The 26,076-nt window shown below is 32.4% G+C and overlaps 3 protein-coding genes and 1 pseudogene across 3 annotated transcripts; 2 read left to right on the top strand and 2 right to left on the bottom strand.

Moving 5' to 3' along the window:
* The first annotated feature begins 375 nt into the window (after window positions 1-375).
* TRB1 (telomere repeat binding factor 1) lies at window positions 376-8,775 on the top strand. The gene is made up of 7 exons (XM_047326929.2): window positions 376-587; window positions 1,202-1,377; window positions 1,519-1,736; window positions 1,941-2,025; window positions 3,332-3,415; window positions 7,754-8,104; window positions 8,451-8,775. The coding sequence occupies exons 2-7, from the start codon at window positions 1,228-1,230 to the stop codon at window positions 8,460-8,462; spliced, it is 900 nt and encodes a 299-aa protein (XP_047182885.1). The 5' UTR covers window positions 376-587; window positions 1,202-1,227; the 3' UTR covers window positions 8,463-8,775.
* On the bottom strand, window positions 3,427-7,738 carry LOC148198788 (uncharacterized; annotated as a pseudogene).
* A 1,695-nt stretch (window positions 8,776-10,470) lies between the features above and the next one.
* Window positions 10,471-15,802, top strand: LOC124849074 (ent-kaurenoic acid oxidase 2-like). Its single transcript, XM_047326930.2, has 8 exons — window positions 10,471-10,877; window positions 12,363-12,846; window positions 14,220-14,486; window positions 14,611-14,700; window positions 14,795-14,873; window positions 15,055-15,161; window positions 15,270-15,388; window positions 15,506-15,802. The coding sequence occupies exons 1-8, from the start codon at window positions 10,651-10,653 to the stop codon at window positions 15,597-15,599; spliced, it is 1,467 nt and encodes a 488-aa protein (XP_047182886.1). The 5' UTR covers window positions 10,471-10,650; the 3' UTR covers window positions 15,600-15,802.
* A 3,428-nt stretch (window positions 15,803-19,230) lies between these two features.
* LOC124849081 (ent-kaurenoic acid oxidase 2-like) lies at window positions 19,231-24,523 on the bottom strand. Its single transcript, XM_047326941.2, has 8 exons — window positions 24,019-24,523; window positions 22,097-22,574; window positions 20,844-21,107; window positions 20,594-20,683; window positions 20,430-20,508; window positions 20,092-20,198; window positions 19,866-19,984; window positions 19,231-19,622 (listed from the first exon to the last, which is right to left on the bottom strand). Exons 1-8 carry the CDS (start codon window positions 24,264-24,266, stop codon window positions 19,532-19,534), a joined length of 1,476 nt encoding a protein of 491 aa, XP_047182897.1. The 5' UTR covers window positions 24,267-24,523; the 3' UTR covers window positions 19,231-19,531.
* Between the last annotated feature and the right edge of the window lie 1,553 nt (window positions 24,524-26,076).

Genomic DNA, 26,076 nt, shown 5'->3' with positions numbered 1-26,076 from the left:
AAATATATTTTATTTTAATTTATTTATTTATAAATGAAGTTGCAATTGTTTATTTAATAGTTTTAGAGTTTGCTTAGCCAAACAAAAAAAAATATTGGAAAAAATACATATATTTTCTATTTTTTCAATTTAAATTTTTTCTCATATGTTGTTAATTCTATTTTATTTGTGTTATATTTTTTTTATTAACTGGACCAAAGTGACTATTTGGGATAAGAGACGTAACAATACATACAAAATTGATCTGGTATATATATACATATATATAAATGAAATTGTGTATTTATCTAATAAATTTAAAGTTTCGTAACAAACTCAAACATCTATATTATGTAAAGTATTGTGAAGGTAACACTATTTTAGAAGAAGGATGACATTACAAAAGAGTACAGAAGAAATATGTAACTTTTGTCTTATTTTTTGTTTGTTGTTTACCGGTATAGAATACATCTGTTGAATGCACAAGTTGGGTCTCTGTTCCTGTTAGGGCATTTGGCGAGGGATGCAATCGAAACTGGGGACCTTAGATCACCAATTTCTCATCTTTCCAATCTCCATCAAATCGTTTCCTCCCTATTCCAATTAAGGTTTCTCCTCTCCGTTTTCCCTGTCGATATCTCTCAAATTCTGCTCTTAGGGTTTCGTATAACAGACCAAAATTTAATTGTTTTAGTCCGATTGTGAAATCTGTTTTTTTATTTTTTATGTATAACTCTGATTATATTTTCTGATAGTGTCGAATTTCGAAGTCTGCTATTTGATTGGACAGTGGTTTTCGTGTTTCTGTAGCTTATGTTCCCTCAATTCAAATCAAGAATGAATTTGTTGGATTTCTTTGCATGCTACGTGGAATTTATTGTTTTAGTGCCATTTATGGCCGTATAACACATCCTTGACTATTTGGTGTCCCAAATCAATGGAATGGAAGTGGTAAATTTAACCATTTTTATGACACAAGTGGCGTGATTTGTACAATTATTGGACTGTAGGTGGTCTTTAAGAATAAAAACAAGCCCTAGGCTGAACTTTTCACATATAATTTATATTATTACTCTCGAGTTTAGAATTTGTAAAATTAAATACTTAGTTGGGCATAAGCTAAACTAATCAGAAGAGCTTCCAAAGTGTTGTGATTGCAAAACTTGTGATTATGTATTTAGAGCTAAAGTCGATGCTTATGTGGTTTACATTTGCTTGCCAGCTGAGAGTGCTTCTGATAAACTCGTGATGGGTGCTCCAAAGCAGAAATGGACTGCAGAAGAGGAAGCAGCACTCAAAGCTGGAGTTATCAAGCATGGTGTTGGTAAATGGCGCACCATACTGAAGGATCCAGAGTTTAATAATGTCTTATACCTGCGGTCAAATGTGGATCTCAAGGTCCGGTTATCTCGGTAGTTGTCTTTGTTGATGTTATGTTAGGTTGAGGTTCATTACTTCATTATCTTTACACTGTAATGAACTAATGTTGGCCTACATGCATAACATGTTTGTGCGGTTCTGATATGGGGTGTTGAATAGGATAAATGGCGAAATCTGAGCGTGATGGCAAATGGATGGAGCTCTAGGGAGAAGTCTAGGCTAGCGGTCAGAAGGGTGCATCATACCCCAAAACAGGATGAGCACTCCATGTCTATCACTCCTGTTGCTCCAAGTGATGAAGACATTGTTGATGTTAAGCCTCTTCAAATTTCTAGAGATACAGTGCATATTCTGGGTCCGAAAAGATCTAATTTAAGGTTGGATTTTTTATTTTTTATTACATATGGTATTTTGTTCTATTATATTTTCTACCTGGTTTTCTTGAAAGGTGATGCTTTAGTGGTGCTATCTGTAATTGTTTTCTAGCAAGGAATTGTTAATGTTTAACAAGTACTATAGTTTTTGTTTAATTGGTTTGTCTAGCATGACTGTATATGTTTTACCCTGTTTACATTATACAGTTTGGATAAACTTATAATGGAAGCAATCACTAGCTTGAAGGAGAATGGTGGTTCTAATAAGACAGCTATTGCTGCTTTCATAGAGGTATAGTTCTGAGTGCTAAGCCTAACTTTTGTTAGCTTTTTTTTCCCTAGATAATTGTTAAATTAATAAAACAAAATTATTCGTTCTATGTAAGATTTTTCTTGTGGGCATAGAAGGCCTTTTAGTTTAGATCAGTCGGAGGAAATATATATGAAAAGCTTCTGAAGCCTAAAGTCAAAGGAAAACATGAGTGTTGAGAGATAACATAGTTGTCTTATTGGATTAAATGTTCCTTGTGTAGTTGAGGGATTGATGTGCCACACTGATCCTGGAGTTGTTTCTCTGGGTCAGTATTTTGTGACCCAGGTCATATAGAGCCAACATTTCATGTTTCACATCCCTAAAATTATTATTTTTTCTTCCCTATCCTGCTGTCTCTTTCTTCCTGTCATTTGTGCTCTCTCAGCTATAGCATTGTTGTGCTTCGTCTTCTCTCTTCTGCTTCATCATCTTCTTCTCCTCCCTTTTAGTTGGGATGCTGGGGTTATGTTTTTTCTTCTGTGTTGGTTGTAGTACTTCCTTCAACATTGTGCTCTGCTGGATATGCTGGGACAATTTTTCTTTTTCAGGCTGTGCTGATAAGCTGGGACAATTTTTGAACAAAATATGCCCATGCACCTGATTAGGAATGGGTGCAGGATTTGCTTTAGGGATTCAGGCTACCTGAGTATTGGTGAATTTTGAAAGCTTATATTTGTCTTTTGTGTGATGGACTATGAGATGTTTTTGGACCTACCAATTGAATAATAATCTATGAATATTTTCAGTTTAAGTTAGTTCAAGCTTATGCTTTACAAGATGTTTTCCTTATCCATGTCTTTTTTTTTATCATATGTATTTTTATTTATAATTTTTCAACTTCTGGTCGCATCTTACAATCAATGTTACGATCTTTCATTTATGATAATTCACCCCTCTCCTGATCCTTAGTCACATCTCAATTTTGGCAGCAGTAAGGTGACTTATTTAATCTCAATCAACAAAGAGGTGCAAGTAATCTCCTTTCACAAGATCATGATCTTAAGTCTCAGTGCACATTTGGTCTATTCTATGATCTTTCAATGGTTGAATGATCTTGTCCCCCACATGTAACCATAGATACATTTCATGTGATCGTGTTAGGAACCCAGATAGTAAGGATACTGAAAATGTGTTGACGTTCAGACTTTAAAATAACCACAATTTTTATGGCTAAGGAATGGCATTATGTCTTTTAGTTACTGTTCAAATTTCCATTTTCTTTGGTACATCGTATGATATATTATGTTTGTATTCATTATCAGTTTCATTGCTTTGAAATCTGTAGGACCAATATTGGGCACTGCCAGACTTAAAAAGGATGTTGTCTGCAAAATTAAAGTTTTTGACAGCAAGTGGAAAACTGATCAAGGTATATTTCTACACGTTTAATTATGTCCCGGCTCAGATGCTTCTGATGCTAACACGCAATAAAAGTTGTTGGTGCATTCACTGTTGTTTTTGATTAATGATCTCAAGAGATGGATGCAAATTAGTTTCTGGTTCAGACTTCTGTAGTTAGTTGCATGTGAGAAATGAAGCTCCTATTAATGCTGAACCAGGCTCTCTTCGGTAGTCTTCCTGGCTCTTGGGAACGGGCTTTTCTCTAAATTGGGTGGTATGAAACCCAGTTTGCTCGTTCACCAGTGTGAATGGGTTGCTTTTTTTTACAACCTTATGGATTAGATGTAGGAGCATGAATATTGAATGAATTGAAATATGGAACTTTCATTTAGAGGAGTGGGCGTTGATTTTAGTATTATTTATTATTCATGGACAAACACTGAAGCATTTACCCGAAGCTGTGTTGATTTGACAAACCTATAGTTACTCATTATAAGACTGACGAAGTGTGTGGGTTGGATGTTAGGCTGTATGCCAGGACAAGAGAATTAGGGGAGATGACAAAAGGGAATAAGTAGAGATGTGAATGAAGTAATTGGCATAATCGTTTTTGACAAATTAAAACAGCAAGAAACAATTCTAACCCACTTATTATTCGGGATTCATAATTTCATATGGTTAATTTGAAATCCATTGCTGGTGGTGGTGGTGGTATTACTCATGTTTTATTTTATGCACTGTTGCTTACTCTCTTTTGTTTTGTGTAATTAGTCAGGGTTATGGTAGGTAGCCATGCGTTGTTTAACTACAAACCGTGTAGACTTGCATAAAGTTTGTGTTTTTGTTGGACTTCTTAAATCAAGAAGTCAAGAAAAGCAAATAAATCACACCGAACAAAATGCACTTCTCTTAATATACTTCTCTTATTCAATGAACCGAGAATACAATTGTATAGTAATCACCCCCAAGGAAGCTCGATCTCCCTCCACTAGACTAATGTTCCAGTTAACAACAAAATACTAATTTCATACCCCCCCACCCTTTACCACTAATTCTTATTTATACTCCCCTTTCCCTCTAACTAACTTCTAACAGAAACTCCCTCCTAATTTTTAACAGACACTCTCTCCTTCCCGCCTTTATTTTTCCTCACATATACTTTTATTCCCCTATCAATACCCCCCTCCATCTCAGCAACCTTGTCCTCAAGGTTGAAATTCGGAAACTGCTGCTTGACGTACATCTCTTCTTCCCAGGTTGCTCCTTCCACTCCTCCCTTTTGCCATTGGATCAGAATTTGAGATACCTCCTCTCCTTGTTGATTTTTGTCTCTCCTCTGTAATACAATTCAAGGTCTATATAATGGACCTTCCACCTGTAATTCCACTGTTGGAACCGTGAAACTTGATCTCATGATTCCTCTTCATCATTGTGTTATCATATGAAGAGAACCCACTAGCTACTGTCCTCCAATTCAAGTCTGGAGGCTTGGGTGGTGGTCTATATGAGAAAATTATTGACTCCTTCTGTTCCATTAATAAGAACTGCTCCTTTTCCAAGATTCCCCTAAACCATATGATTGTTGTATGCTGCTTTCTGACTTGTGACCTCTTACCTTGTGGAGTACAAGTATTATAGTTTGTTTCTGAAACTGTCTGCATTACTTCCAGTCCTGAAGTTTCTTTCCTACCATCTTTACCTTTTACCATTGTGAGTAATATAAGATGGCTAGTTAATAAAGATTCTGCAAGCAACCTGGAAATTCCTTTGTGGCCAATGCTAGAAGCTAGATCTGCAGGTTTTATAACCTTAGTAATTTCAACAAATGGACTTGTAACAGCCCTAGTGGATGCACCCCTGGACACCCAGACCACAGCTGGGTCACTTCCTGACAACACTGCTTTAATCCCAGGCCTCAACAATTCTTCTCCTTTCTTCACTGTTTTGGCATACCCACCACAACCTACCACTCTATCTTTACTAAAAACAGCAACTTTACTGGAAAATGGGCTGTTACTGGGCCAAATGGACTTGTTTAGTGCCTTCTTTAATGGTTATCTGGTGGTCCAATCTTCTGACAGGAGGAAGTCCTTGTGGCACCTCAAACACCTTCTCAAACTCCCCCAAAATCTTCTCCAGATTCTCCTCCTGCATGGGCGTTAAATCCTCTGCTATTAAATTTTCTCTGCTATTTCAGATTTACTCAAACCCCACACCACCGCCAGTGTCTCGATCTTGGTTTCCTTCTGCAACACTTCAGGGGTAATAATTTTCCTCATTAATGTGTTGTCCCCCCTTATCACTACCTCAACCTCCGCCGGCCCATACTTCAACGTCATCTTCTTCCAGTCCACCCTAATCTCCCCCAATTTCGCCAGCCACTCAACTCCCAACACTACATCAACTCCTCCCAACTCAAAAAGATAAAAGTTCTCTCGGATCTCCACTCCCTCCAGTGTCAAGGACAACCCCATGCAACATCCTTGTGTCTCCTTTCTCTGGCCATCACCCAAACCTACCCGATATGATGTCGTCTTCTCTTTCTCTAACCTCAGCTCTTCGACCAAGCGCGTCGAAATGAAATTGTGACTCGCCCCGCTGTCGATCAGCACTACGATCTTCCGGTCCCGAATCCAACCGGGCAACTTCATGGTGTTGGATTGCGCTATTCCTCCAGCTGAATACACCGACAATTCCATGCAAAGCTGTTCCGCCTCCTCTCGTGTCTCTGCCTCTTCCTCGTCGTCATCCGCCCCCATGTTCATTATCTTTAAACTTCTCTCCGCACAACGATGGCCTGGGCTATAAGGATCCCCACAGTGGAAGCAACGACCCTCTTCTCTCCTCTTTAGGTATTCCGGATATGGTTAAGTTCGCACTCCGCAACTCGGCCCGCCTCCGCTTGCATTGCTTTCTACTTTTGAACCGGCGGTCCTGGTCGTCACTTCTTTCTTTGGACCGAGACCTCCCTCGCTACTCCCATGCCCCTCCGATGACCCGCGATAGGTCTCCGTTCTCGCTACCGTGCCCGCGCTGGCCGCATATTTCCCCCACGTCGATCCTCCTTTCATCGCCCCACCACCGCCAGACATCCTCGCCACTAGTCCCGATTGCTCCACGTCCCGTGCCCTTTCCATCGCAGTTAACAGATCGCGCGGATCATAAGGTCTAACGAGATCCCTCAATCCTTCTTGTAATCCAGCAAAGAAATACCCAAGAAGTTGTTCCTCCGTCACGCCCGCCACTTGAGCCACCAGGACCTCGAATTCCTGTACATATTCCTCCACCGCTCCTTTCTGTTGAACCGCCGCCAATTTTTCAGAAATAATTCCCCGGTGTCTACCTCCCAACCTCCTGACCATCGCCTCCGTCAATGTCGCCTAGGTAGGATTTTGCACCTTCTTCCGCCAAAAACGGAACCAATAATTCGCTCCCCCTTCCATACAAATGTACACCAGCTTCATCTTCTCCCTTTCTGTCACATTTTGTAATTCGAAGAATTTCTCCGCCCTAGCAATCCATCTCATCGGATCAATCCCTTCGAAAGTGGGTAATTCCACTCTCTTCATCCAACTCTTTTGAATGTTGCGTTCTTCATCCGATTCTTCATCTGATTCATCCCCCTCCGTATCCCGACCTCCATTAACTGAATGATTGCCTTCAGAACTCCTCCCCTGGTTCTCTCTTCTCCCACGGTCGCGATTCATGTTTCGAGCCATTCCCCTCATCTCTGCTCGAATTTCCTCCAACCTCGCTTCCATGGCATCGAATCTTCCCTCCAATGCACTAACCCTGTTCTCCATCTTGTCTCTCCTTCAATCTGGATCCGGCAGGTCGGACCAATATTGTTGGACTTCTTAAATCAAGAAGTCAAGAAAAGCAAATAAATCACACCGAACAGAATGCACTTCTCTGAATATACTTCTCTTATTCAATGAACTGAGAATACAATTGTATAGTAATCACCCCCAAGGAAGCCCGATCTCCCTCCACTGGACTAATGTTCCAGTTAACAACAAAATACTAATTTCATACCCCCCCGCCCTTTACCACTAATTCTTATTTATACTCCCCTTTCCCTCTAACTAACTTCTAATAGAAACTCCCTCCTAATTTTTAACAGACACTCTCTCCTTCCCACCTTTATTTTTCCTCACATATACTTTTATTCCCCTATCAGTTTTGGTATGAACTATAAACATATTTATGATATAATTTTCGGGAATCCATTAGCTTGAGTTCATATTTATACATTTGGTTTTCATGTTAGCTTTACAACTATTGTGGATGTTGTCTCATTTTGTGTCGGTTATATCAAGTTGTTTCTGTTAGAGATCTTACTTTTGGGTTGACTTTGATATTTCAGGTAAACCGCAAGTATAGGATTGCACCTACAGCAGCATATTCTGACAGAAGAAGAACCTCATCCATGTTATTTTTGGATGGGAGGCAAAAAGCCTCCATGAAAATGGACAAGGATGAGACCAACATTCTTACTAAATCTCAGATAGATTTAGAGTTAGCGAAGATAAGGTCCATGACTCCGCAAGAGGCAGCTGCATTTGCTGCTCGAGCAGTTGCAGAAGCAGAAGCTGCCATAGCAGAAGCAGAGGAGGCAGCCAAGGAGGCTGAAGCAGCAGAAGCCGATGCAGAGGCGGCACAAGCTTTTGCAGATGCTACAACAAAATCAGGGAAAGGAAGGAAATCCCCAAGGAGGGTAAAATCTCTTCCTTCTCCATCTTTTCTCATTCATGATACTAAAATACGTCTGTAGAGCACGCAGAAAAATTCTTTTTGTTACAACTTAAAAGTAGAAGGACAGAGGCACATATTTTTCTTTAAATATGCTTAGGAAATGGGAATTTTGTTTTATTTTTCATATAAGATAGTGATGAGGGAAAGGAGCAAATCAGTTTCTCATATTGATGAGACTTGTGATTTGGTTAAGGATAAGAACATTTTTTTATCATTTTGGAGACATTCCATTTGGCTGCTTACTGATTCCCTGTTATCAAAATAAAATATTGTAGTATTCTAATTTTTGGCATTTCTAAATATCGTAGATCCATGCTTGATGGAAGTTTGAAGAATTAGACACTAGGAGGGATGAGCCGTGGCATTGAGTAGGGAAGCCAACCAGCTACATATCATTTGCTGGCATGGTCTACATTTTACACATAATAGGCTCTTGTTACTGTTCAGGTTTCACCTTGTTTAGGAGATTATTCTGAATTTTTGGGTCTTAAAATGTCCTTGTAGATAGAAGCATTGTTTGAATCTTTCTTGTAATTTCTTTAGAGCTATTGTTACCTTCGCGCTCTGGCCATGTACCCATTTACAGAATGTTGATGTTTAGATGAATGGGAATTCGTTCAAATTTCTTCTGAAGCATACATGTGCATCCTTTGACTTGTTATCCAGCCTTTTTAAGAGTTGAAAGTGTTATGTTGTGCATGGAAACCATTCTTTTTCATTTGTGGATTTAAGTTGTATTTGGAGAAACCTTTTCTCATGCCTTTCTAGGAGCAGAAAATGAAAACGGCAGACTAGTTTTTTTAGGAGAGAATAATGACAAAGTGGTAGAATAAATTCAGTTTTAACTCGTGTAAATAGTTTTTAGAGAAATTAGATAAGGGTTATTGTGATAAGATTGATTTTAGGTTATTTTTTTGTTTGTTTACGTATTATTGTTTGGTCAAATTTGGTTTTGGTTACTGTTTTCTATAATTGATTAATTAGTTTTCAAATTTAAAAAAAATGTGTGAATTTAATGTTTTATTATTTTATGATGGCGAAAAATCATATTAAATGTTAAATTTAGATTTAAAAGAAAAATTTGAATTATATATTCTAAAGGTTGAGTTTATCAATTTAAGAGTGCAAGAACTAAAAACGTACCTTTTCCTTTCTTTTAACTGAGTAAAGTTTAATTTAAGCTTATACTAATATACCTATTGTAGATGTAATAAGTTGTTGTCTACTCAAATCTCAGAATTAACATAACGTTATTATAACCCAAAACAGTTCCATTGTATAGAGATTTAATTCCATGATATTCACTTTCTTCATAGGTTGTTATATCCTTAATATATACCAAATTATAAATAAAAATTTAATATATTAATTTCTCTTGCTTCTATGTTTGTACTTTAGTAGGAAAGAATCAAAAGTCAGACAAAACTAATACTTAACTTTTATTAAAAGTCTTGATTTATAAATACAATATTTCACTACATATTTAAATTAGTATAAATTAATTTGTTTAATTAAAAGTTTAAGTCTAAATTAGTTTATTTAATTAAAAGTTTATATGCAGACATTACAACTTACACAGTAAAAGAAAAAGTTACAGATTTAAGGAAAAGAAAGTTTACTTAGTACACATAATTTCATAATGTCAAAATATCTTAAATTAAGTTATCTTCTAAATTGTAACTTTTTAATCAGAAACGATTTCAAAATTTTAGAAACAAAATAGAGAATGTTAAAATAAGGAATTTAAAGAGATGATAAAACTTGTAAAGTAAAATACTAAATAATTAAAATTATAATTTACATATTAAGCATAAATTAAAATTTTGACCTTTATGTTTTTAAATTATCTCTACTAAACATAAAATCTAATTATATTATGTTTCTACGTTTTAACTTTATCTTTCTTCAATTTAATACACCTATTTTTATATGCTAAATAACATAATAAGTCTGAAGTTAGAATGAATATATTTTCAATTTATCTAAATCTTATATATTTTTTTTATTATCTCTTAAAATTGTAAACAATTTGTAAAAATGATAAATTTCTTTCCAATCTCATAAATCTTTAAAATTATTTCAAATATTTTAAATTTTTATTATATAAAATTCATTAAAATTGAAATTACAAAATCTTAATCATAAAAATCTCTGAGAAGTTCTAACAAGTCATATCATTAGTACTTAATCTTAACATTTGGTAAGACTTTTTCTTATGACATAATAATATCTAAAGATTCCAATCCAATATAAGTTATAAAAGTTAATTGAAAACTCTTCTCTCTTTTCATAAACAGCCCAATATCTCCTCTTTGTCATGTCCTCTAAACCAAACATTTGATATCTATGTTCACTTCTGAACACTATAATTTTCCAAAATTATCCTTTTCTTAGAAATAAATAAGAAAGTTTGGTCACTACTGTTCCTGCATTCCATTTTGTCTCCACTCCATCCTTAGGTGAATATTGCACAGAAAGAGAGAGTGAAAATTCTGGTCTGTGTTGATCATGGAAGGTGGTTCAATGTGGCTACTCTATGTTTTTGGTGCTCTTCTTGTCCTAAGATTTCTGCTGAGAAATGTAAACTGGTTTCTCTATGAACAGAAACTGGGTGAAAAACAATACTTTCTTCCCCCTGGTCATATGGGGTGGCCCTTAATCGGCAACATGTGGTCCTTCTTTAGTGCTTTAAAGACCAATAACCCTGAGTCCTTCATGGACTCCTTTTACACCAGGTATACCATTCACTCTTCACTACTCTTTTTCTTTGCATTTTCTGCACTCAAAATATCTCTGCAGATTATCCAAACTCTTCACTATTAAAATCTCAGTCATGACATCATTATAACTTATGATCTCATGCATGTTATGGGAACAATCCACTATTAAGATCTCTAATGGTTCTTTTGAGGACACGGAAAGATTCAACACAATAACATCTTCTAGTGTTCAATAGACTAGTGTTCAATAGTGTTCAATTATGTCGGTAAAATATAAACTTAGATTCATATATATTTACAATCAAACGTATTATTTAAATTCTCTACCGTCTGGCTAATCTCAGTTTGTCAAAACTTAAACACTGTCCCATGATTGCTCCCATTTGCTTTTGATCCAGAGAATAAAGTTTTGCCACATAAACTGACATTTTCTTTTGCTAAACACATGCTAATTAACATCTTTGATTTCTTGATCTAAATTTTGGTTCTCAATTTTGGCTACGGAAAGATATGGACAATGTAATAGTTTCTATTCTATTACAGCCCGTACATAAATTTTACTGATGTTTTGAAAGCATATACCAGTTTACTGTATTTGAAAGAATATATTCATTTGTCTGTTTTGTTTTTGACGTCTCATCACAAAGTGACAGTGAATGTAAGGCTCTCATGATGAGTATGGTTCAGTGCAGTCCAAGAACTGCAGCATAAGATAACATTGTTTCGGTGGTTTTTGTCTCCTTCTGTATGAGGGACACTACATCAAGCATCATGTGCAGGTTTCACAACAAAAGTGTTTATTTTGTTTGGATCAAAACAAAAATCTGTACACTATTTGAAATGATTTTTTTCTTTTTACAAGTTTTTTTTCCTCCTTTGGTTAATATTGGCATTGTTATTAGAAAGTATTGGATAGTCCGATAACGGTCCGGGATAGTAGGTAGAATAGAAGAATAAAATGCCCATTTAAAACTTATTAGGATAGATTCTATGACTCTGATACCATATTAGAAGGTGGGTTTTTAAGCCCAACTCAACCCCACAAAACCGGCTTGTAAGGTGAGGTTTGCACCTCACTTATATATTATATTTTGGCCTTATCACTGGTCGAGGTCGGACTTCCAACAATTGTAGAAGCTTGTGATGTCAACTTTTAATCTCCTGTAGATAAGTGTCTTTTCTTTTTTTTTAAATATATATTTACCAACTCTCCTCTCTTTTCTTATTTTCTCTTATCCTAGCTTATTCCTTTATTCTTGTTGGTGAAACTTGTTGATAACATTAGGACCTCATCAGTATAAAGTATTTTATTAATTAAGTTTTAACAGTTTGTATTAGATGACTGTTTTCTAAGTAATTGTGTCACAAATTTCTTTTTTCTGTAATCTTCAAGATAACCTCAGTAACAAGCTGAACATATAGTTCATCATTTCATGCTGGCATAAACCATGAACTTGATGCATCAGTGTAACACACATTTACATTCAATGAACAATGCAGATATGGAAAAACTGGGATATACAAGGCATTGATGTTTGGAAATCCAAGTGTGATAGTCACAACACCGGAAGCATGCAAAAGGGTGTTGACAGATGATGGCAAATTCACTGTTGGATGGCCTCGTGCCACAGTAGAGTTGATGGGAAAAAAGTCTTTCATTTCAATATCCTACGAAGAACACAAACACCTTAGACGTCTAACATCTGCTTCCATCAATGGCTATGAAGCACTATCCGTTTACATTACATATATTGAAGAAGCTGTGATAAGTTCATTGGAGAAATGGACCACCATGGGAGATATTGAGTTTTTGACTGAACTGCGAAAGCTTACTTTCAACATCATTACACATATTTTTCTTGGTGAAGGAAAAGAAGATGCACATGCTATGGAGATTTTAGAAAAAGAATTTACTGCAGTTAATTATGGACTTAGAGCTATGCCAGTTAACCTTCCTGGATTTGGATTTTATACAGCACTTAAGGTAACTTCATGTATTCAATTTGTATCAAATAAGTCTCTATTTAAATATAGAAAAATAATCATATTTAATTGTCTTAAATATAAAGAAGTTTTAACTAATTTAAATATCTTAATTTAATTAAAAAATTTCAATAACTTTTAAGATTAATATGTATAAATATAATTCTAAAGTTTTATATAAAATTAAATTAGATATAAAATCTATCTATTTGGATAATATCTATCTACTTACAATATTTAATAAACGTGAATAAAATCAATTTAAAAGATATAGTTATTTTCATTAATCATAAAGACAATATACTTTTTAATAGATTAAAAATAATCTTTTGAAATAGTTTTAACATAAAATTATCACAAAAAAGAAATTTTATGAAAGGTTAGAGTTGTCATTAATTTATCGTTAGAAAATAATTTAAATATAAGTCAAAGTTTTATATTAAATAAATAACAAAATTAAATCATATAAATAAATTTCATAAACTCATTATTTTAATATTACTTTAATTTTTTTAGTTAAAAGTAATTTTAAATACTTTTAATATATATATATATATATATATATATATATATAATCAAACTTAATAAATCTCTGTATAAAAAATCCCATCATTTAGAATTCTCATTTTAACTTTGATGATGAATATAGCTAAAACCATATTCATATATTGTCCCAGGATATTCTTAATAAAATAATTATTATATTTACCTTTTATTTTTTATTTTTAAATCTTTTGTGAATACTTTATGACTATTATTACTATATTTATAACAATTATAATTATAAGTATTGTTGTAAGTGACATGACAATACTTAGAGTAAAAACTTTTATCGTACATATATTTTTTTTATCTTTTAATAACTTACATTTAGTAAAATATCACATATCATTTAAATCACAACTAATTAGGATGGCTGTAGTTAACACCAAAGAAATTGTCCAACATTATTTTAAATCCATACATATTTACTTAATTGCATATCAAAGTTCAAAACAATCTTAAATCAATTTATAAATATCTAAAAACATAACTGAAATGTTCAAGCAGAATTACGAATGTTGTAAATAATCAATATCATTAAAAACTACACTATTAAATAATCAATATCGTAGTTGGAAGGAATACTATAGTAAAGTAAATATAGTTTGTCAGTGTTAATTTAATTTGTTCATTTCTCATATAAATAAAATGCAGAATGTTATTGATAGAATTCTCGTATTCTTGACTTTGTTTTCCAAATGAACCAGAAGTACCTTCCAATGGAAGACAAATGCTGATATGTAACTTACTGCCTGAGAAATTAAACCTTGAAGTGCTTCTTTAGATGCAATGCAACATGTTATGTTATGAATTAACATTTTATAATTTCAGGCAAGAAAAAATCTGGTGGCCATATTTCATCCTGTTGTGGATAAACGAATAAAAGAAAGGAAGGAAAAGTTTCCCAGAAAAAAGGCCAAAGATATGATGAATGCTTTGATAGATGTTGAAGATGAAAATGGAAAGAAATTGAGTGTTGATGACATCACTGATATCTTGTTGATGTACTTGAATGCTGGTCATGAATCATCAGGACATATTACCATGTGGGCAACCTATTTCCTCCAAACTCATCCACAATACTTCAAGAAGGCTAAGGTATCAACTATGTAACAAATTTCTTAATTATCGTTAACTCATGTGCATTTACAATATCACCCTCAATAGGTCTGCGTTGACAAATTCAACTTTACTTCTCAGCATTATTCATTTGCTTAAACAGGAAGAACAAGAACAAATTCTAAAGAAAAGGCCTCCAACGCAGAAAGGGTTGTCATTAGCAGAAGTTCGGAAGATGGAATATCTATCCAAGGTAGAAAATAAATGGTTGATCAAAGGTTATACTTTCAACTTATAATTGATGTATTGTGATTATAACACGTTTTTGATTTGTTTACATTGCAAAGGTGATTGATGAAACACTGCGACTGATCTCATTCTCACTTACGGTCTTTCGGGAGGCAAAATCTGATGTCAATATCAATGGTTACTTTCTGTATTCAGTCATAATTTATCATTCCAATGAATATTAGAATAATCTACTTGTATTATGAATAATGAAGACTTTATAGTTATGCTGTAGCTAGATATCAGCACAACATAGCTTAAAATATTTTATTTATAGCACTATAGACATATATACACTAACTGGATGTTCATGTTTCAGGTTACTTGGTTCCAAAGGGTTGGAAAGTAATGGTCTGGTTCAGGTCTGTTCACCTTGATCCCGAGATATATCCTAATCCAAAAGAGTTTAATCCTGAGAGATGGAATGTAAGTTGCAGAGATTTAGTTGACAGCTGATTTGAATTGAACAGATTAATTATATGATTGTATGTGTTTTGTTGAATTTTGATGGAAAGTTTATCATGTGAAACAAAGGAATTGCACAAGGCTGGAGAATTTCTTCCGTTTGGAGCAGGAAGCAGATTTTGCCCCGGAAATGACCTTGCCAAACTGGAAATCTCAGTTTTCCTGCATCATTTTCTGCTGAATTACGAGTAAACACTTTTTAATAATTAAAATTTTATCTTAAAATTTAAGGAATAAAAGATATTTAATCTTATTTTATTTTACCATGAAGAGGTGGAAATCTGAGTTATATATGTCTGTCACAGGCTTGAACGCCTTAATCCACTTGCCCCTATGAGATTCCTTCCTCACCCAAGACCCATTGACAACTGCATGGCAAGGATCAACAAAGCGAAGTAATTATGGTCTGCTACATAGATCCTTGCATGGAAAAAGATTATGGTCTTCTTCGTATCAAGCTTCACATCAATAAGAGCAGGGATCTAATCTAATGAAACTTATTTCTTCATCGTATCAAACTTTCATTTCTTGTTGCTGTCTTGTCAGGTTTATCAAACTGCCTCAATAAACTAAGGATTCTATAAATTTATGTTTATTTGGTAGTAGCTACTCATAAAAAGAATGTTTGCATGTAAACAACACTATGAGAAATGTAAGCACTGGTTATATGAAACACCAACTTCCACCTAAATACTGAACATCCTAGACATAGCTCAATTCAAAAATACATATACAACTCAACAACCTAATTAATATAAACTTTACAAAACTTTAAATTAATAATTAATATTTACATATTCTTCTTAAAACATTCATATCAGATAGTTTGAGTTTGTGTTTGTGAAAGTGTTTACTAGGCAAACGGTTATTTTTTTTTAACTTGCTATCACCTTGAAGAATAATAACACAAAAGACACCTAATTAGCATTATTTAAATCCAGAAATTAAAAATAGTATTAGATAATATAAAATAAAATAAAAAAGATGATATTTTTAATTAAAGTACTAAAGAAATAATATATCAAAATTAAAGGACTAAAAAATTATTTTTTTATAAGTTCCAAATAAGTCATATTACTTAATTAAATCCATGTAATAAATATTGATAAATCATTTTTTATGACATTATCAAACTACTATTTATCAAGTTATCTAATATCAAAGACTAAAAATAATATTTCACGAAATTAAATTGTTAAAAAATAAAAATTTTAATTAGAAGAAAAAAAAAGAATACCCAATATGTCGAAATCTTCAATGTACATATATCTAGTTGAAAATTAGTTCTGAGTAATATTCTTTTAATATCATTAATCATATTAAAATACATCCAAATATAATTCACCGACTGTAATAAAACATAATGTTTATAATAATTTATATTGTAAACATTAATTACATAAAAACATATGATTTAAATTAAATTTACGACAAGGTAAACCAATATTTAATTAAAAATATATTGGTGGTAAAATTTGATCTAAAATTCAAAACTGTTCTCCATAAATTCAAGCTATAGACTTCATGGTAAATAGAAATAGTATATATTTTCTTACTGATAATTACAATTACATATAGCTATCTCCCAAGTAATTTTAAGGAAAGGTAGTAAAACGTTCATAACAAATGATGGAGATAAAAAAAAACATCACAATAAATGTAGTTTAGAAGGTTTTTTAAAAGCTATAAAACTATGTGAGCTTGCAACAGTATAATTTATTTTAATTTTATTGTGTTTTTCTGTTTATTTATCGTCAATATAAATTTTCTTTATTTTTTAATTGTAATTAATAAATTCTTTGTTCAATATACAAGCACTTTGTATAATAATCTCGTAAGCTATTCTCTTGTTTCCTGAATTATTCCCAAATAATTTAGACTATTATAAAAGTGTCAAAAAAGAAGTGCACCACAAAGCTCCACCAATATTTCATTCATAGCTACAATAACCACGATGGCAATACCTAAAAAGCCTATTCTAGACGACGACAAGCTCAAGGCCCATGTAAAATTCTTGTTTAGAAAAGTCTTTTCTTTTATAGTGTTTCTTCCTGCATTCTCTACCCCTACATTTTAAAAATATCATTCTTCAACAAATTTCAAATCCGTTGAAAATTCCTTCGAATTTTAAACTTCATTGAAAAACAAAATTTAAAAAAAATTCGTTGAAGAAAAATTCCTTCAACAAATATAAAAATTTATTGAAAATTTTTTCAAAAATTTTCACAAATTTCAAAATTTATTAAAAAAAAAAGATATAAAGTTTTTTTAAATGCGTTTGAAATTTAAAAAAATATAGGGTGCAAGGAAAAATGTGGAATGATTAGAAAGAAACATTCTTTCTTTTACTAATTGTTTTAGGCTTTCAAGAAAAAAAAACGTTTCGAAATTTTTTTATTACTAATTGTTTTAAGCTTTTAAGGAAAATAACATAAAAAAAATTCAAAAGGTAAATTTTAAATAAAATTTAATAAAAATAATACATTCTTAAATTTATTTTAAGATGCTCAAACCTTTGAACCGTGCATGTTTAAGACTAATATATTAATTTTCTTATGTATATAGACTCTTTTTTTTGTGTTGGCCATACTTAAAAATCTATTTTGGTTGCGGATTACTGTGGTTTTAGTATCTCTCCTCCATTTTTAACTAAAAGTTAATTTCCATTTTCATCATTTTTATGGAGGTGGAGAAAATAATGCCTAACTTTGTCTCATCTCTTTCTATAGGTAAGATCACTATTTATACTATTACTTTAAATATTAATTAAATACATACATTACTTCAAAAAATAGAACAAAATAAGCATAATATTATTATAGATTCAATTCTAAAAGATATAAATATTCTTCCTTCAATCCAAATATCAAAAAAGAAAAAAAACATCTAGTTAGGTAAATATTAAATTAGATTAGAAAATAAAATAACAATGTCATAAATTTTAAATATTTATTAATAAAAATAGAAATAATCAAATATGTGAATGATTTTTTTAATAAAATAAATATCTTTAAATAAAACACGAAACTAAACATAAAAGAAAACCGAATATGCAAGCTTTTTATGCATAAAGAAGGAAATATGATTCGGTATTAGTAATAACGGAAGATTATTTTTTTTCTAATTTTAAAAGTAATTTAATTTTAAAGGTATTAGGTTTCAGTTATTTAAATAATCGAATACTATTCTGATTTTAAAAGTATTAAGTTTCAATTTTTTAATAAAAAAAATTATATTTTTTATTTTAAAAATAATTTAATTTTAAGAGTATTAGATACAAAGATTAATACATTTAAAATTAAATTATTTTTAAAATCAGAAAGGAAATAAGTTTCGATTATTAAAAAACACTAAAGTCTAATGTGAAAATTTATATTTCGGTTGATAACCAAAATAAAGAAGTCATAATTTTTTATTTGATATATTTCTATTGTTGAACTAAAATAAAATATCTAAAATAATTGGTGTCAAAAACTTTTACATGTTATCAAGTTAACTATAAATTTACATATTTAAACATTTAAAATTGAGAATCAAACATTTTCATATTAAAAAGTAAACAATAAATAAAAAATATTTGAAAAAGAATAGAAATAATAAAATATTTATTTTAAAAACTATATTTGAATAATTAAAATTAAGGTTTGTGTTTATTAAAATGCAATACACTCTTTGAACAAAACTATACAAAGAAAAAAAAATGTGTACTTAAAGACGTGATAAGAGGAAAAAATATGTGACAAATATGAAAGAACTTTGAATTTTAAGTCTAACAATTGATAGTGAAAAGAAAAAGAATGTTATAACTTTTAACTAATTTTAGTAAACTCTTTTAGTTTAGTTTTTTAATTTTCAGTTATCCTTTGAGTTAACTTTATCAAATATGCTGATTGGAGGTTATCGTGTGATATGATCAATGTCACCTTCATGTTCTTGGCTATTCTGAATTGGAACATCATTATTTTACATACAATACTTATCTGGAATTCGGTTCAATCATACATTATTTTTTCAATTTTAAACAGTCTAATGCACAAAAAATTGGACAAATACCTAATGAGACAAAGTTCTTTTGTTCATTTGTCAGAACATTTAGATATGACAGAAGACTTCCTAGCTAGTGCTTAAAGAGAATATGAAAGATGCAGAATTGGAAAATATACTTATTTGTATGTACTGTGAAAAACTTTTTTTGTTTTCCTTTTTTTGTTGAAGCCATGTCAACTTAGCTTAGACTGGATCTGCAAGCATTTATCTGAGGAAGATAACATGGAGACAGAATTTCAAATTGAAAAGAGCCATATATACTACAGCTCTCAGGTTGTTGTAGATCAACATTTCTTCACCCTTCCCAAGCAATTGTCCATGGGCCTTGTATGTGGTAAGTATCTCACAGGACAATTAGGATTTTTCTGTTCAAAACTGTTGAATAAAAAAGTAACACAAAACTTCAGTTAAAAAAAACTCAAATTTCAATGTTTTTACCATTTGATTCATAAGTGATTAACTTGCTTATGTGTAACAGTTTACTCAGCAATCTGCTATTGCTAGAATGAGCAAGAAAAGAAACATTAGACTTAGGTCCAATCATAGTACTCAAACTATGGTAAAATATAACTTATTATGGAAAAGTGATGTATGCAATGGTAGAGTGAGAATGTTCACCGGTAATTCAGAAGGAAATAATGAAGAAAAACTGCTATTTCCATCTTGGCAAGATCATTCCCAGGACACAATCTGCTTCCTGCCCCAAAGGGAAGGAATTCTCCGGCTTTGTGTTCTTTCTGTGAATAAGCATCACCAAATTCAAAATTAAACCATAAACCACATATACAATTGCAGACTGCATGACTCAATTCAGAATAGGCAAAGATGAAGCTTGGGAACTTACATTCCATCTATAAGGGTTAAATTCCTTTGGATTAGGATATATTTCAGGATCAAGGTGAACTGATCTGAACCACACAAGTGCTTTCCAACCTTTTGGAATTAAGTACCCTGTATCACCCCATATACGGTTAATATTTTGTAACATGAGTGAAAGATTATACTTAATACCACACCATGATGTTCTTCGACATTCATGCAGTGAACAAATATCATACTAGCCACTTGCCATCATATAATATACAAAACTAAGTTCAACAACGGAGAAGAGTCTAGCTTTGTTTTTTCACTTCTTTCATTTCTGATACTGACAACAAATAAATAGGAAGAACACGGACTGACCATTGATATTGACATCAGATTTTGCCTCCCGAAAGACCACTAGTGAGAATGTAATCACACGCATTGTTTCATCAATCACCTAAACAATGTGGAAAATAGAAACATGTACTATTATAGTTGACACAGTAGATATTGATATTAACTTCAGATCAATAGCTACCTACCTTGTAAAGAAAATCCATTTCACGAACTTCCTTTAGTGTCAACCCTTTCTGTGTTGGAGGCCTTCTCCGTACTATTTCTTCTTGTTCTGCCTATTCAAGGCGTAAAGATAAATGTTAGTTTTGATCTTACTCTACTATAGAGGGTAGAACAAGGATACATTTTCCAAGATGAAGTGATTAATGTTCATGTTTATTGTGCCTTAGTAATTTGTAAATTTAGGTGGACTATGATAATCAAATAACCTATTACCTTGGCCTTCTGGAGATATTCTGGGTGCTTTTGCAGGAAGAAGGTTGCCCACATGGTAATGTGTCCTGAAGATTCGTGGCCTGCATTCAAGTACATTAACATGATATCAATGATGTCCTCATCTCCCAACTTTCTTCCATCCTCATCAGCAACATCTATCAGAGCATCCATCATATCTCTGTTTTTTCCAGGCAAATATCCCTTCCTTATGCTTCTTCTCTCGTCCACAATAGATTGAAATATGGCCACTAGATTTTTCCTTGCCTAAAATAAAAGCATCAAGTGGTAAGATGTTCTACCTGTATAACTGCAAGATTTGAATAGACTATATTTTGTTGCTTCATGTTGCAATCAGAGTCTGACAGAATGGAACTTCTGATTCATGTGGAACATATATAATAGTCTGACAATCTCATTGATGATTTAAGCATCCTAGAATATGCTTGTTTGGTGACCACAATAAAAGAATGAAAAAATTTGCCATACTTTGCTCACAATCACTACTGATATGGTCAAAATAATATGTAGGTGAGAAACAAATGTTTTCTGAGTAACTTTTGGGACTTAAATTTCAAATTATAAAAAAATATTAGAATCTTAGTGATATTGAGAGCATTTTAATAATATCAAGACCCAATGTCGGACCTTTACTGAATCACAAACAAATGTATAGTGATGAAACTTAATGTCATATATGTCTGAAGTTGAGTTAGACCAAACACTTTAAATTCTAAGACACTTCTTTCTAAAACTGACAGCAAAACAATTTAGACTTTACTTGGTTTTACGTTAGCTTTGATAGAATATGCTCTAATTCCAACTCTATTGTGAAGATACTGAAATCTCTTACTTATAACGTCAAAGATCTCAGGGGGCAACTGGTAGATCAACACATGTTTTTAGTCTAGTAGGTTGAAATTGATTGCTTTTACCTAAAATGGTTTCAATTTTGCATAAACTATAAATCATGTAGTCAAAATCAAACAAATGAAACATAAGAATATCAATAAGCTTTTCCTGAAAAGATGAAAAGTAACCTTATCATTCGCCAATTCATATTTTGAGGTTAATACAACAAGACAAACTCTATTCTCCATTTCTTTCAAATTAAAAGCAAGGAAATTCTAACAAACATGCTATTTGGTTCATACAAGGCAAAACTTAAATAAAGTTCTTTATATCCTTGTTATCTAGTTTTCAAATCAAACCACCAAATATGGTGTTTTAACACACTTAATGTTGAAGTTAATTACCTTGAATGCCTTGTGGTATGCAAATCCAGGAATATTAATCCGCATGGCTCTGACTCCATAATTAAGTGCTGTGTATTCCCTCTCCAAAGCCTCCATTATAGGTTCACTTTCTGAGCTAAGAAAAATATGCATAATGATTTTGAAAGTAAGTTTCCTGATCTCAGTTAAAAACTCAATTTGTCCAAGGTTGGCCCATGTCTCCAATGAACTTATCACATTTTTTTCAATATATGTCAAGTAAAGGGACAAAGCTTCCATCCCATTGATTGAAGAGGATGTCAAACGCCTGAGGCGTTTGTGTTCTTCATAAGGCATTGAAATAAATGACCTCTTTCCAATGAGCTCTATCGCAGAACGTGGCCAACCAGTAGTGAATTTATCATCATCTGTCAACACCCTTTTGCATGTTTCAGGTGTCGTCACAATTATACCTGGGTTTCCAAACATCAAGGTCTTGTACATTCCAGTTCGTCCAAATCTTCATGATTTGTTGTTTCAATAAAAAAACGTTAGTATCACCAACTATAATGCACAAATATGATATATGATACATATATTGTTCACATATTTAGGATACATAGAACATGTTATAATCATAATTCTATTAGATATGTATACAAAAGAATAATTGTTAGTGAATAAATATACTTCTGCCATCGATGCGTTGAATGATTATGATTGTTATTAACAGCAAAATACATATCATAAAAAAAGTGAACTGCTTTAAAGTTAATCTTTATTTAGTTGGTAGGTGGTGTCAAACACTGAATAGTTCACCTCAGTAACATTTGGAAGTATCCAAGAGTAAGTATCTTATACATATTTAACATTAGTTAGCTAAGCAAATGCCACGTATCAGTATTTCATACATCATCACAGATAGGCATGATTTGAAATGCTCTGAATTAATATTGTATTGCAGAATCTTGGAGGGGGTAAAGAGTTAGTGAGAGAACTATTCTCTCCTTGGAACTTTCATTTATAACTCTTCTTCCACTTTAATCCTATGAGACTACTAGTAGACAATTCTACCCACATAGTATAAGCAGTATAATCAATTTGTTAGTAGATTTTATCATTTAATTAATCATGTTTAAAAAATTCTAAAATGTATTATAATACTTTATAGACCATCTTAATCATGGAGGGCCCATGCTGACATGGACTGCACATTCTGACGTACGTGTCCGGACATCAAAACGTATATACTGCACGTATTGCATCATAATTTTTCAACGTAAATTTCACGTTTAATGTTTAGATTTTGTATTTTGAAAAAAAGTATAAGAAAATTCAAGCTAAAGATTTTCTAAAATTGCAATTGATACATAATAAATTTATAAATTACAAGCTAGAAAGGGAAAGTTGGAGTATCAGAGTCCAGAAATCGTGGCTCTTGCGCCACTGTCAGTGTCAGATAGCAGAAGAAAACTCTGGACAATGTTGTGAGTGAGAAAGAGAAAAGGAGGTTAAGTACAGTGAAAATGACAAACAGATGCAGCTCTTCTCTTATTCCCTATCAATGGTTTGTTTGTTTCATAAGGTTGAAAAGGGTCATGCTGCAATTCCAAAACTGAAAAGATAGCATAATGGTAATTTCACTTTCACAAAGAACCAGCAGCTTTTTGTGCCAAACTAGATATAAAGTAGAAAAAGTACATTATCTTATGTTTCCTGGACCACTAATAGCAGTAGCAGCTTTGGTTAGGGGTGTGGTTGTGTCAGTGGCATGAGGTGAGGATCATGATATCCATTAGCCCTCTCAGATTCATCACAATCACAAGTCACAATACAGAGTCACCTCAAAGGTAGTAAACATTAAACAAACAACAAGCTTATGAAAAAACTATGTATCAAAAACATTTTTTTATACAGAGGATGATAAATGTTAAAATTACTTGCTACTGGTAAATGGTAATTACCTGGAAACAAAGGAGGAGATGAAGGAATCAGGGTCCTTGGACTTGAAAGCTCTGAGGAAGGACCACATGTTGCCAATGAAGGGCCAACCCATGTCACCTGGAGGCAGAGAGTACTGCTTCACACCTAATTTGGATTCATAGAGCCACCAATTTAAGTTCTTGAGGACTAAAAGAGCACCAGCAATGGCCACAACCACAAGGACCACCCACATGGTTCCCATCTCCATCACCATCATCATCATCATCATCAATCACTCAACTTCAGGCCACCCAACAGTGACTAGTGACTCAATACTCACTCAACTTAGACAACTCTCTCACTCACTCACTCACTATCTTTCTCTGTATTTATAAGAAAACTTGGGGTTTGAGATGTGGAGAGAGAGAGAGAGAGAGAGAGGGAGGATGAGGAGATTGTAAAAAAAATAAAGTGAATTTGGTGAGAGCACTGAGTGGCCAAAATGAAATTGTGTAAAGTTATAGAACATAGACAGAGGTGGCCGGCTTTCTTTTCCTGTATTTTGTTTTGTTCTGTACCTAATTACAAATCAACTCATACTGTGTATGTGGAATGATTCCACTAGCTCCGGTTTTAAAAAAAGAAATTGATAAATGTTTGTTATTTTCAATGATGTAAGTTTGTTATTTATTGTGGACAATACAATTGATTAATTTAGTATTTCTATAAGTAGTGTTTTAAGAATAAGCAAAAATTTGGGTTGTTAACAAGGATACATGCTGAAAACAATTTTATGTTTGTGTTATGGTTGTTTGTGTCTTTGAGAATTCTTCTCCCAACTAATGGTGGACACCCTGAGCCATGTTTGCAAAGTTTTTGGATAGAGTTCTGATTTGTTGCACTCTTGACGACCTAACAATGCAACACACATTTGACTCTTGTTATCTTCTTTTTCCTTATCATATCAAATGAATAATTTCATCATTGATTATATATCAGTAGGGTTGGAGTGTTCTGTGGCCTTGTATCTAGAATCTTATCATGTTAAGTTGCATGATTTGAAAGTTAAAAAGTTAGTAATTAGAGGAAGAAAGGAAATTTTCTCTGGTCCTTATCAGAGGTCATGTGTTAACTTTAGAACCATTAAGAGACAGGAGCAAGAGTGGACATGATGAAATCCAGAAAAATCCCTAATTTTTATGCTTCTTTTGTGAAATTATGTATAAAGCTCACAATGATAGTGGTTGCGGCAAATAGTACAATTGACTTTTTTTCTGTATGCTATCTTCGTATCAATTCGTGTTGGATTTCAGCTTCTTTGTTGGATTTGAAAACTCTGAATCAAGCCATGTTGTTGTTGCTATCGAAAAAGGCTTCTTCTAAGTGTCAATGAATGCTTCCTCTTCCTGCTCTTGTAGTTGAAACTTTGGGAAAAAAATATCTTAAGTCATACCAAACCTTACAAATATTGACTTATTAAATAAATTTTCTACTCATATATATATTTATTTATTTATTGTAAGTTTTATTTACTTTAAATTGATATAGAATTTTTAACTATTTTATTGAAATATATATATTTTGAATGTGAGATTAAATATTAATAATTAACTAATATATGATGAGTTCAACAAATTTCATTATCATAAATTTCAAATAATTATGATACTAGATTAAATTGTTAGATTAAATCTCTAATCTATTTTACAAAATCATGAGATTTATACTTAATTATGTATTATAATTTTTTTGATTAATATAAAATCTCTAATAATATAATGATCCTTAAAATTCCGTATGTTCAAGGTTTTTAAGTTTTCTTAGAAAAAAGCATGACTTTTTGAAGCTGTAATTAAATGTGTGTTTGCACTTCACTTAAGAAGTTAATGTAGGTTGAACTTCACTAGAGTTCAAAAAACAATTTATTATGGTTTTTAATTTATATGGAATTTAAATTGGAAGATGAAAGTAGGTTTGAGTTTTCCAACTAAAATTCAAACACACGAAATATATAGTAATAGTTCCCTTGTTCACATGCACTGAAAGTACTGTTGAAGAGAAACTGCGAGCAATGATTTGCGAGTAAAATTCGGTTTGTT

Source organism: Vigna umbellata, chromosome 5 (assembly GCF_029865625.1).
Source record: "Vigna umbellata cultivar VRB3 chromosome 5, Vumbellata_1.0, whole genome shotgun sequence".
Classification (NCBI taxonomy): Eukaryota; Viridiplantae; Streptophyta; class Magnoliopsida; order Fabales; family Fabaceae; genus Vigna; species Vigna umbellata.
Note: the sequence above shows the minus strand (reverse complement) of the source record. Positions and strands in the feature narration are given on the sequence as shown.

Excerpts from the sequence above, each read along its gene's own strand:
- TRB1 (XM_047326929.2), top strand. The coding sequence starts at position 1,228 with ATGGGTGCTCCAAAGCAGAAATGGACTGCAGAAGAGGAAGCAGCACTC. Across the intron at positions 1,378-1,518 it reads GGTCAAATGTGGATCTCAAG|GATAAATGGCGAAATCTGAG; the intron begins GTCCGGTTATCT and ends GGTGTTGAATAG. Across the intron at positions 2,026-3,331 it reads CTATTGCTGCTTTCATAGAG|GACCAATATTGGGCACTGCC; the intron begins GTATAGTTCTGA and ends TGAAATCTGTAG.
- LOC124849074 (XM_047326930.2), top strand. The coding sequence starts at position 10,651 with ATGGAAGGTGGTTCAATGTGGCTACTCTATGTTTTTGGTGCTCTTCTT. Across the intron at positions 10,878-12,362 it reads ATGGACTCCTTTTACACCAG|ATATGGAAAAACTGGGATAT; the intron begins GTATACCATTCA and ends TGAACAATGCAG. Across the intron at positions 14,701-14,794 it reads AGATGGAATATCTATCCAAG|GTGATTGATGAAACACTGCG; the intron begins GTAGAAAATAAA and ends TACATTGCAAAG.
- LOC124849081 (XM_047326941.2), bottom strand. The coding sequence starts at position 24,266 with ATGATGATGATGATGATGGTGATGGAGATGGGAACCATGTGGGTGGTC. Across the intron at positions 19,985-20,091 it reads TTAACCCTTATAGATGGAAT|AAAGAACACAAAGCCGGAGA; the intron begins GTAAGTTCCCAA and ends GCTTATTCACAG. Across the intron at positions 19,623-19,865 it reads TATTTCCTTCTGAATTACCG|TTTTGAACAGAAAAATCCTA; the intron begins GTGAACATTCTC and ends TTTATTCAACAG.